This window comes from Adiantum capillus-veneris, chromosome 12, assembly GCF_014529385.1.
Source record: "Adiantum capillus-veneris isolate H3 chromosome 12, ASM1452938v2, whole genome shotgun sequence".
NCBI classification, from domain to species: domain Eukaryota; kingdom Viridiplantae; phylum Streptophyta; class Polypodiopsida; order Polypodiales; family Pteridaceae; genus Adiantum; species Adiantum capillus-veneris.
Genome location: NC_140942.1, coordinates 86,636,342 through 86,648,331, shown reverse-complemented (window position 1 = coordinate 86,648,331; position 11,990 = coordinate 86,636,342). Strand labels below are relative to the sequence as shown.

Genomic DNA, 11,990 nt, shown 5'->3' with positions numbered 1-11,990 from the left:
AACCATAAGGTATGCTAACCACTAAGCAAAGCCAGGCAAAACCCACATCCAAGGTTCACACCTATGCACCCACTACAAAATCGGCTAAATCTAAATGAATGGTTTCAAGCTATAATAATGTAAAAGATCAAAACTAGTGAGATAAAACCTATGCAATACATTCCATAGCAGCCAACCAGAGTAGGTATTAATAATATCCAAGGTGAAACAAGTATCAACAGATACAACATCCATATCTTCACATCAGTTCAAGCTAAGCAAAACCCACACCCGGCCATTACTTCTACCCGATTTGAAAGTGTGGTCGCACCCCTTATCAAACTAGATATGCCCATGCCCAAAATAACATGTATAGCTATTTAAATGAGCATTTTTTTACAGAATGCAAAAGGGCATCAATAAGAATTAGATGCTCCCATGCAATATATGCATGACAGTAAATCAAATGATGTGAATTACAGTATCAATTACAACAATCCACTCAATTTTGGCAGGAACCAAAAAGGGCATTATTAAACATATCCACAACAACATGATTAAATCACATCAGAGACCGACAATATATTTGCACAGCAAAGAAAATCATCCATCAGGATCATTAATTTCCAGGCACCTTGAACGTAAGAAGATACTCATGATAGCCATCAGGCCACCTCCTTTTTTTGAGTTTAACCCTTTGTTTATGCTCAATATTTTAACAAAGCAAATAGCCACAATTGGTTTAGTCAACATCCAAAAGAACAGAGCCTATGAGGCAGCGGGCTTCTCAGCCATCTTCAAGTTGCGAGACCTAAACCCTCAGAGAAGCTACTAGCACCCTCTCTTACTTTTAATAATTTTTAATGAAACCATGATTAAAACAAGGCTAAGTGAGGATGTAGAAAACCCTCACCTTGGTTGGTTAAGTCAGCAACCCAACTATCAGTGGACTCCAATCAGCATCCTCGATATACAACCAAGAAATAACCATAGCCAGCTGTAGAATCCCATGCGATTCGGAGGAGTATCCCTCGAAAGTTGTGTTAAGATCAACCACGCCTGCTATAGAATCTCCTCAATACCCAAATATGGAAGAGTCAAGAGCAGAGCGATTGCAATAGGCTTCTCATCAAGCAAGGCTTCAAGCCGGCACAGGGGAGAGAGAGAGAGAGAGAGAGAGAGAGAGAGAGAGAGAGAGAGAGAGAGAAGAGGAGAGCAGGTAGTAAAAGAGTTCTACAGTCGATGATTTAGTTGCAGTCTCATTAGAAAACCAACACGAGGGGAAGAAGAAGACCTTTGGGGGTACAAGAGTTAAAGATCACGCAGCACCACAGATGGACACAACCTCGATGTGCAGCTCAGGGAAATTGCAATAACTACTAATGCAATGGTAGGTAGGTAATAATAATAAAACTCATGATATGCTAACCCAATCAGTGCATGGTTTCCCACCCCAAAACTAGGGTAATAGATTTAAAATAAGAGTTTTTGCCAAGGGGTCCCACCAAGCAACCAAGCCTCAGCACCCACCAAAAGCCTTAACCAAAACCAGTTCCCACCCAAGGGAATTATGATATCAGCAAGGCACACTGCCATAAGAGAGTGTGGTATGTATATGATAGGAGGTCCAAAACTCACCCACCAGACAATGTAACCATCCATTCCAATAGGCATAGCATGAGACAAAATTACCCATGGAGATTAGTTACTCCCCCCTTGGAGAAGAGTTTTCGTCCTCCTCGAAAACAATGTGAGATTGAGGGGACTGAAGCATGAAATTCTCCACCCAACACTGCCCTATATAGGCCCTGCCGTGTAAGTTATGGATGCCTCAAAACATTTTTTGATTTATGTTTATTCGCAGGCAAAGTACCATACTTAAGTCACCCTAGTACAGTCACGACCACATGCAAGGTAGTGGGTCAAGATGTGACTTATGGTACGAGAGCGTTGTACAAGCACACTATTGTATGCTTATATGATGAGCTATGACACAGCCATTACCTGCACAGAGACATACGTAGGGGGCATACAACACTGTAGAATAAGGGTTTTTCCTAAGTTCAACATTCTCTCTCTCTCTCTCTCTCTCTCTCTCTCTCTCTCTCTCTCTCTCTCGCCTAATTCTCTGCGAAAAAAGTGAAATTAGGCATGATTTTACTAAACTCTTTCTATGTCGATATGGTAACACGAAGGGCTAAGAGCAATCTATTTGTAATCCATCGGTGATTGCTTTCACGATTGAACCATTTTATCCAGTTGAGTATCCATTGTTTCTAACGGACAAGCAAGAGTCTTACCATTACTAAATTTTTGGGTGTTATTTTAGCACTACATACTTAAGTGTGAAGATTAAGTTGAGTTTTTGAAAGTCTTAAACTCATACAAGCTTATCTCTACCAAGGTGTATAGAAGAAGCAAGCATTTCAGACAACACGGCTGTTCACAAAAACTCATCAGACAACATGGTTGTTCACAAAAACTCAAGACTATGAACTTTTAGGTCTAGAAAAGATCCAGTTGTGAATATGATTCCAACTTGAGCGGATTTTCAATTCTGTCTATAGCAATAAGAGTGTCTATCTAAGCACAGTTTTGAGGTAAGACCGAGCTCGTGATAACTAAATCACTTACTAAGTTTTGAGAAGGTCAATTCTTGTAACCTTCACACTTGCCCTTTCAAGGAAAGAAGTCCACAAGCTGCCAATGGGTAGTGACAAGTTCAACTTTTAAAGTTGACTTCAATTACTATTGGCTGTTAGTTGAGCAGTTTCCCTGCATGGTCTAACCAAGGCATTTGACAACCTAGGTTTCAACCAAGGGGTTTGGATTGCAAAGGAAACACCCAAGGTTACCCATACACTACTACTTGATTTTCACTAAATTTCAATTAGTGTTCCTACGTTTTCGCATGTGAGAATTTGGGCAAGTACATTTGACTACACGTAAGTGAACACTATGTTCAATCTCCAGGTACGCATGTGATTTGATTTTATTTATTTTTTGAATATGTATTTGTTTACTTTTCCAAGTAGGATGCATAAACTTCTATGTTTTCATCCATTTTGCTCTTTAAGAGACATGACAAGGTCATGTAGGAGCAAAGTATTTGGGGTCGTAGTATCCAACATACATTCCGACAATATGCAGTTATGGACCTATATGTAGGGATTTCTTTGGCACATGTTGTCACATGAGATACAACATGGTCTAGGAACTAAAGGAGATCGGTTTAGCCAATGTGGAGCAAGGTTAATGAGGGTCCCTCTCACTCCCATCGTAGAGTGTTTTTGGTTACCTCCACACACAAGTACGTTTCGCACTTGAAGGTTGTCTTTTTTTCAGACATCCTTAGTTGAGACATATTCCACATGTGGAGAATATGAGTCTCTGGGACTGACACTGGCGCCCGCTACTTCAATTATGTGTTACGACAAAGTCTCCAAGTGCTGGTCAAATCCGTTTGCTAGACAATTTTGAGCACACTGCATTAGGAACAATTTTTGAGGCAAAAATTTGTCGAATACTCAGAACGAATTATTAAGGTTACAAGTGTTGCTAAACAATATCAATGGATGGTTGTTTACTCATATAGAAAGGCTATCTGTTGTTAATGAAAATGTTTTATTGTTTGTACCTAGAAGTGACTTATTGTTTGTACCTAGAAAACTTATTGTTTGTACCTAGAAGTGACGTATGCTTCACATTCTAATATGGTTCAAACATTTCAGCGAGGCTTGCAAATGATTGTAGTAGATAGTATTTAGTTTCTTTTTAGAACTATTTACACTCCTCTCTCATGTATGCTATGAGCATCACATTCGCCATAAGTATTGGAAAATATGATCATGGATATGCAGGTTTGATTTTGTTTTTGCTAAATGCATGTACACTAGGTGTTATGAGCCCTAGTGTTTAACAAAGCCAGATTTGGAGCGGCATGCATATTCATGACATAGATCTAACACTCACCAATAGAGGTCATGGCTCGGTTTGGATTCTTGTGGACCTTTTACATTAACCAAGATGGTTATTATTGACACTTTTGAATCCTCAACAATGTTATAAGGTATTCTAATCCCTGTTTACCAGTCATTTTGGAAGACTGTCTAGAAACGGTGGGGAAACACACTTCGGTACTATCATTTATCCAAAGAGGATAAGCAAACTACAAGTGTAATCTTGTGTTTCTCCACTATCTGTAAACGGTGGGGAAACACACCTTGGTAATGTCATTTATCCAACGAGGGTAAGAAAATTACAAGTGTAATCTTGTGCTAAAGGATATGCGAAGCACGTACATTAGCACCAAGCAATCTAAATACAATGTATTGCTCTAGTTGGAGTTTGCTACTCATAAGGTCAAGCATGTTTGCGACTAGTTTTAGTCTCTTCATATGTAAGTTAGGTTCTCAACCTTGAACACTAGTTATGGTGGGGTTGTGTACCGATTCAAACAAGATACCAAGTCAAGGACTTAAGTTTTGCTGATGAGTTACGTCAGCCAATTACTTTCATGGAAAGTGAAAAGAGGTACTCTTTGTGGTACATCTTTGTTGTGATAACTTGTTCAGTATGCTCATGTGCTTTCTAATGGAGTTTACACGCTATGTTGGATATGGGCCGGTTACTCAAGACAGTTGCAAAGGGACAACAATGTGGAAAATGAAGATGTTATTCTTGATTCGATTGAAACTCCTACTAAACCAAGTTCTGGTCAAACGAACAGCTGGATTCATGTAGGATTCCACTACATAAAACATTAGTGTTCTTAGGAAGATACAACCACTTTTGTTTTTTAGGACGAAAACACTTCTCCAAGGTATGAATAATGTCAAGCTTAGGGTAAGACTGGTGGGCAGGCCAAGAGCAAAGACGAAGCCATGCGGTCAAAGGGGCCCTATTATTAGCAAGGCAAAGCATATATATTGTAGGACGGAGCCATGCGGTCAAGGGGATCCTATTATTAGCAAGGCAGGGACTATAATATATAGGCCTTGCTTTGCTAATAATAGGGCCCCCTTGACCGCATGGCTCTGTCCTAACCCTTGGCTTGCAAATATTATAGGTCCTGCCTTGCTAATAATAGGGCCCCCTTGACCGCATGGCTCCATCTTGGCCCTTGGCCTACCCGGTCTTACCCTAGGCCTGATACAATTTCATCTAGATTGAAGTGACAAAGAGTGTGTGTGTGTATGTGTGTGTGTGTGTGTGTGTGTGTGCGTGTGTGTGTGTGCGAGAGAGAGAGAGAGAGAGAGAGAGAGAGAGAGAGAGAGAGGAATATAAGGTGGGAGGCGCAAAGTGCAAGACACTAAAACTTGTGAAATTTTTCAAAAAAAAAAAACTAAGCAAACTCGAAATCTACTCCAAATTTTGCAACTTAATCAAGTCAAAATACATTAAACCTTGGTTTTTACAAACATTGTGTGGACGTGTGTGTGTGTGTGTGTGTGGGGGGGGGGGGGGGGGGGGGGGGGGGGGGGGGGGGGGGGGAGAGAGAGAGAGAGAGAGAGAGAGAGAGATTTTATTATCGTTCTCAGAGATCAAATGACATATGGGACCAAAGATACATGTGATATACTTCGTATGGGATTGATAAGTGACTTTTGATGCTCCAAGATCATGATGATGAGAATTGCAAAGAGAATCCACACTGTGGCTAGGAGAAGAAAGTGTGTAAGTCTAAGTCATGGCTGATAGTGTGAGAGAAGCAAGTTCAAATGTGAGTAAACATTAACACTCTAGTTGTCTGGTGTACTCATACTCTCAGACTTGCATTGAGTATAATGTGCATAGCACATATGACTCTTATCCATTGCCTCAGTGCCCCATCAAGCATCGAAGGGAGTGGGAGCTAAGCCGATTGACTGTGATAGGGTGTATAGCTGACAAGGGGATAGGCTCAAGCAAATAAGGATGACTACGATTTTCTTTTCTAGCAAAGAACATGGTTTAGTAGCTGGGGGAAACATATGGGTGGTCTAATGTTTCAAGCGCGACGTGTCGGTGGATTCATCCAAAGTCGGAATACAATGATAGATGTGTGTGTGTGTGTGTGTGTGTGTGTGTGTGTGTGTGTGTGTGTGTGTGTGTGTGTGTGTGTGTGTGTGTGTGTGAGAGAGAGAGAGAGAGAATAAAAGGAAAGCCAACTTTCCTTTCAACATCAAGGAAAGTGGGCTTTTGAAACTAATGAAAAAAGAAGAGCACTTTGGGATACCAATACTTTGTCTACCTTCAACCCAATTAAATTTTTTCAAGGATCGAACCAAAAAATTCAATACTTAAAAAAAAGAACCCCCCTATTATAGTTGGTGCACCATCTCTCTCTCTCTCTCTCTCTCTCTCTCTCTCTCTCTCTCTCTCTCTCGTGTGCACGCTCGCCTCTCTACTGAACGTGCCATTCCCTCCCATTTTCTCTGCGAGCTCTATTCCATGTAACAATTTCTGGAGAAGGATGGAAGAACCCCAAGTGCCAAGTGAGTGATTTTTGGAGCTAGAAACTGAAATGAAATGTTAAACTAACGTCTTCAAAAGGCCAAAATGACCTATGAGACCAAAAAGTTACAATTGGTGAATCTGATACCATGTTTGAGTACAAAAGAGAGAGAGATACATGAACCAACCAATTGAGCAATGAAATTAGATTGTCAGACAATGGGAGCTGGGTACTTCTTATATACTACTTTGGGGTCCATAAGTACCCCCTCCAGGAATTGCCCTACCTAGGATCTTGTCAAATAAGTAAAATAAATACCTAAAGACAAAATAAATTGTAGGAATACATTGGACTATTCACTTGAGATTCTATAAGTTAAACACCCTCTTTGCAGCTCATGGTGGACATATGTAGGAAGACCAAATCGATGAAGAAGCTACCATGGACACCCTAGCAATTGTCCCTATTGAATACACCTCGGATTTGACCAATCTTTTCCCGGAGAAGAATGTCATCTTGAGCATTAGTTGCCTCACAAAGTTGAATTGTAGACCACACTACATGCAAGAATGCCCATTTGTGAACTATAAACACATCACAACCAAACTTTCCTAGGCAATGAACTTTGGGAACACATCTTGTCCATAGTCAAGCCAACAATGGATTTTGTGCACATCTATAGTGTTTGTATATGTCGTGTTGGTTCCTTGCCATGCATGTGCCTTGAACTCTGACTCACGGATTCAAACACCAATAACTTGAACTCCAACACACAGGTCCGAATCAAGGATTCGGAGCTCCCCTCTGCCGCTCAAAAGCCTCTCTCTGGCACTAGTTGTGGCAACTGCCACCTGACTACAAAGCTTCAAGGCCACTGTGGCCGCCGCCACATGTGCCATGCCGTGCAAAGGTTGTCTCGGCCAACCTTGTCAAGCTAGCCTTTGCCGTTGTCCTTGTGCAAGCTCTTGCATTTGCCTTTGGCTTTACATTCCCAAGCCAAACAATACCTCTTCTCTAAGTTATCAATGGCTCTCAGGCCTTGTGTGTACCCACTGAGCACTAGTTAAGATAGCTGATCGTTGATGACGAGCCATTCTTGATGTCGAGGCTACGTGGGAAATATTGTCAAGGCAATCAAGAAAACTACCCAAGGCCAATGTAGTGTCTCAAAATACAGTCTTCACCTTCCGGGATGGCATTTCAGAACGTATGGCATAAACAGCCACGAAACTGCCCGCTTGATGCTGCATTTCTGAGTGCTGCTCCACTCCTGGCAAAACGTTGGCGAGGGCTGCTGCGTCCCAAAACTCGTAGGTCCAAAACATCATCGCCCTGTAAAATAAATACTAGAAACACATTGGGCTATTCATTTGAGATGCTAGAACTTTAGCAAGACAATAAACAACCACTCCAGCATGACAAATGCTTGGAAAGTTGGCAACATTCACACAAGTCATTAAGCCCATTTGCAGACACATTCCACAAATCAAAACACCTGTCAGAAAACTAATGTAATTCAATTACTGAAAATGGCTGGTTCATTTCAATGCCCTTCAAGATTATATATTACATCATTGTACTTGTCTGTCTATTGTTTAGATCAATCAAGATAACATGCTAGATATACCCATATAAAAACAGAACCAGTTTCACAATTCAATTCAGAAAATGGAGATTTCTCAATTTACTACAATCAAAATGCCAATCTCAAGTGAACACAAATCACTGAAAACTAGTCAACAGCCGCACGCCAAATACAGGATGGGACATATTAATTGCTGGTCCAAATTCCTGTGTGTACACTTGTAAAATGATGGCAGACCCCCATAGGCCTACAGGCATTGATTGCTGTGGCCAGAAGAGCAGCATAAATTGTGACACTCACCTATTAGCTATGATACAAAGACGCTACAAAAACTCAATTTCAAGTCCCATTCTCCAACAATATGGCACAATTGAACTTAGTAATACATTGTAGCTGCAATCCCTCTCAAACGACAGAGCCGAAGAAGAAAAAAATTAGAACTCGGTAAAGCTTAAAAACTCAAAGCCTCGGATTCTGTCAGTCTTTTGCTTCTCAATTTCCAGGTAAGTTGGCACCGGAATTGGCCTTCTTAGTTCCAAAAACCACTTTCTTGGTTTTAGGCCTCAAAGATTCCCATGCCAACTGTCCTTTTGTAACCATAAATTCATTTAAAAATGCCTTGGCATTTTCAGCTAATACGCCGCTTCTTTCTTCTCAATAACGGAACAGCACGGAATGAGGGCTCTAGTTCAGATGATGGACCTGCTCTTTCACTGTTGAGGAGCTTTTTTTCGCCCACAAAGGGCGAATCAGAGCCGACACTCTCCATTGCAGTAATGTTAAAGTCATTATTTACACTAACACCTCCCTCCACAGTATGCAGCTCCTGCGAGTCAAATGATTGTTGTTGGATGCTTCCATCTTCAGCATCAACAGCACAAAAACCACCACCCATGACTAAGTAGCTGTCATCAAGTAGTTCCAGAGGACGACACGGTGCTTCTTCTATGCTTCCATTATCAGCATCGGGAGCACAAAAGCCGCCGCCCAGGATCAAGTGGTCTCCATCTCCTTGCTTTTGCCATCCATACTGTCCCTCGACACTTGTAACTCCTGTCTCCCCACGATCTCCATTCCTCTCTGCCTCTAAAACTTTGCTACTTGAAAATACAGAAGATTCTTCAGCACCGTTGACGTCTGATGGGGCGATTCTATTAACACAATCAGGGCTGCCTCCTGCCTTCAACTTCTCAAGTTGACCGTCTTCCATGTCCTCTTCTGAACCCGAAAAATTGTAGATTGCTCTCTGAGGAAGACGATTAGACTGCAAAAAACAGTTTTCACACACATCAAATTAACAGCACTCCAAGATCATGGACTGCAAAATTCTACAGAGAGAAACCAAAAACTCACACGTCGACGAACAGCACTATCAACTTCGTCCATCCGTTTGGTCTGGTCCAAAGCTGAGATGTCCTCACTTGAGCTCCTATCACTCAAGGAGGCCTCTGCTGAGAGCCTCAAGTCAGATCTATTGGAAGCTTTTGCCCGCCCACTTGTTGATTTTATTCCTCCTCTACCCCTCCCTCTTCCACGAATAGCCACACCTTGAGTTTGTTCAGCTTGACTTGCTTTCATTTTCCTTCCCTTAGAGCCTGCAGCCCTCTTTGCAGCTGCCTTCATTGATGGCATAAGCTTGTGGTCAAGTTCATGTTTGTCATTTGGATCATTTGTTTCTCCTTCAATTGGAGAAGCCTCCTGGAAATCATCTGCTTTTGGAAAGTCCACCAATTCTGAGGATAAGCGCCCAGTTCCACGAGACACTGCCTTCTGTATTCGCTTGCTACGTATTTTTGCAAACCGCTGATTGAAACTGTAAAACGCTTCCAAACGTAGTTGTGTCTACGAAACAAGACGCATTACATTAGCACACAAAATTAGATTAGATCTGTCCAAGAAAAGAAACAATGTAGAACTCTTGAGACCAACCTCATGCCGATCGTGTTCCTTCAAAACAGGTACCAATAACTCATCAGACTTACTCTTGTTCCATCCAAACCTCTCCAAGCATAACCTTCACAAATTGACACTTACTAAGACAATGATCATTTCCCTACTATTTATAAAAATATCATTTTCAACACGAGCAACACTCTGAAATGATAGAAAGCTTTCCTATTTGATTTTACCTTCGAAGGGCCTCTAGGTCAGGCCTCCCCCACATAAAAGCCTCAGAAGATTTGTCGACCTGGGGAGATCTATATGCATTAATTACCATCGGATTAGGAAAGCTTTCAGGAACATTCCAATTCTTGCTGACTGCACGCTGTAAAAAGAAAAAAATATTAGTATTCATAAATACTAGATGTTTGAGTGCGTAAAAGCATACATTTAATAACCAACAAATCAGATTCGCATATGAGGACACAAACATTCACATGAAAAACATATTAGCGTATAGCTGAGTAGTTTGCAAGAACACTAATTGAATGGGAAAAGACAGTTATTTCAAGCATTGCAGTCACAAAACATGCAGGCATAGCAAGAATTCTGTGAATGAGCTTCAGACAAGGCCACACCCCAACAAAATGCTCCACTCAAATGGGAAAAACCAGATCCATGCAAACATGACATAGACATTTTTACCTAAGACATACTCTTGCTGAAGTCTTAAACCAGCCCAAGCACATGAGACATGAATTGAAGGCAGTCAAATGCTTGCACACATGGAAAAGGTTGAACATTTGCAGCTCTGCCGAGGCAGGCATGGAAACCTCACATGTCTGTTCATGAAGCCCTGCTGTTGCAGATTATACGTTGATCCTCCCTGTGCAGTGTCAGAAGGCTCTTCATCAGCCTGAGTATCTTCAGCCTCATTTTCTCTATCAACTTTCTTCTTTCTCGTCTGTTTCTTCTGGCCAATTTTACCTAGCAGAGTGAAGTCTGGTGCATCAAGCCATTCTTTAAATTTTTGCAACCCCTCCTCTCCTTCAAACGCATTGACCACCTCTATTGCATTCACTATTCCAATCCCACTGAAATTTTTATTTAAAAAATTACAGTTAGAAGAAAACTCAAAAATATCAAACAGCATGTGCCTAAGCAAGTGTATGTACAGATAAAACACATCCTCTTGGCAGACCCCTCACTAGAATGTTCATAATTTGATAAGGTTCCCGCACATACCCAAATCACAAAATTAAGATATGAAAATACCGAAAAGAAACCATTACACCTGTGTGTGTGTGTGTGCGTGCGTGTGTGTGTGTGTGTGTGTGTGTGTGTGTGTGTGAGAGAGAGAGAGAGAGAGAGAGAGAGAGAGAGAGAGAGAGAGAGAGAGAGAGAGAGAGAGAGAGAGAGAGAGATGAAATGGTATATTAACGTCTTCAAAAGGCCAAAATGACCTATGAGACCAGAGCGTTACAATGTGGTGGATCTGATACAAAGTCAAAATAACAAAATGAAATGAGATGACAAAATGATGAAATATAAATACTATGACATCCTAAGCTGGTAGGTGTGAACTAAGAAGCTAGTCGGGATAGCTAAACCACAAGTCACAAGAGATCCAGCATTGGTCGCTGGCGGATCTCATCAATCTCCTCCATGGTCAACAATCTGATTGGGTGTCGTGCATGTCGGGCCAAAGAGATCCGGATCCTCTGGTGTAGCCTCCGTCTATGTTGTGTGGTCTTCCACAGTCGTGGGCGTTTGGGTCTCCCCAATTCAGTCGCTCGGTCAATCACTGTGCCTCTGGTGTGAGGCGACAAGGTCTACCATGGTAGTAGCTCCTCCGGGTGTCCAGTGTCTGCTCTAAAGAAGTCTGTGATGTGTCTCTGAGACTGGCTGGCCTCTCCTCTCAGCAGGCTCTCTCTGTGTCTACGCAGCTCGAGCAAAAACAAACCCAAGCATCTCTGATCCTCGTACCTCATGACTTTGGAGAGTGGTCCAAAGCCCTCTCTGAACAAGCAGTGGAAGCACCCTCGTATCTCGTAGTAGACGGGGCAGTGGCATGTGTAGTGTAACTCTGTCCCAGGCTCCATGTTACAC

The 11,990-nt window shown here is 41.8% G+C and overlaps 1 protein-coding gene across 4 annotated transcripts in view; it reads right to left on the bottom strand.

Annotated features, from left to right (window-relative positions):
• Window positions 1-8,049: 8,049 nt before the first annotated feature.
• LOC147446077 (DNA repair protein UVH3-like) overlaps window positions 8,050-11,990 on the bottom strand; it is a 33,090-nt gene continuing 29,149 nt past the window's right edge. For all 4 annotated transcript variants that reach the window (XM_086525382.1, XM_086525383.1, XM_086525384.1 and 1 more), the window contains 5 exons: window positions 10,720-10,975; window positions 10,130-10,266; window positions 9,930-10,014; window positions 9,354-9,842; window positions 8,050-9,264 (listed from right to left, as the gene is read on the bottom strand). In XM_086525382.1, coding sequence (XP_086381508.1) covers window positions 8,629-9,264; window positions 9,354-9,842; window positions 9,930-10,014; window positions 10,130-10,266; window positions 10,720-10,975 — 1,603 coding nt within the window. In that variant the 3' untranslated portion in view covers window positions 8,050-8,628. The remainder of the gene's footprint in view (window positions 9,265-9,353; window positions 9,843-9,929; window positions 10,015-10,129; window positions 10,267-10,719; window positions 10,976-11,990) is intronic.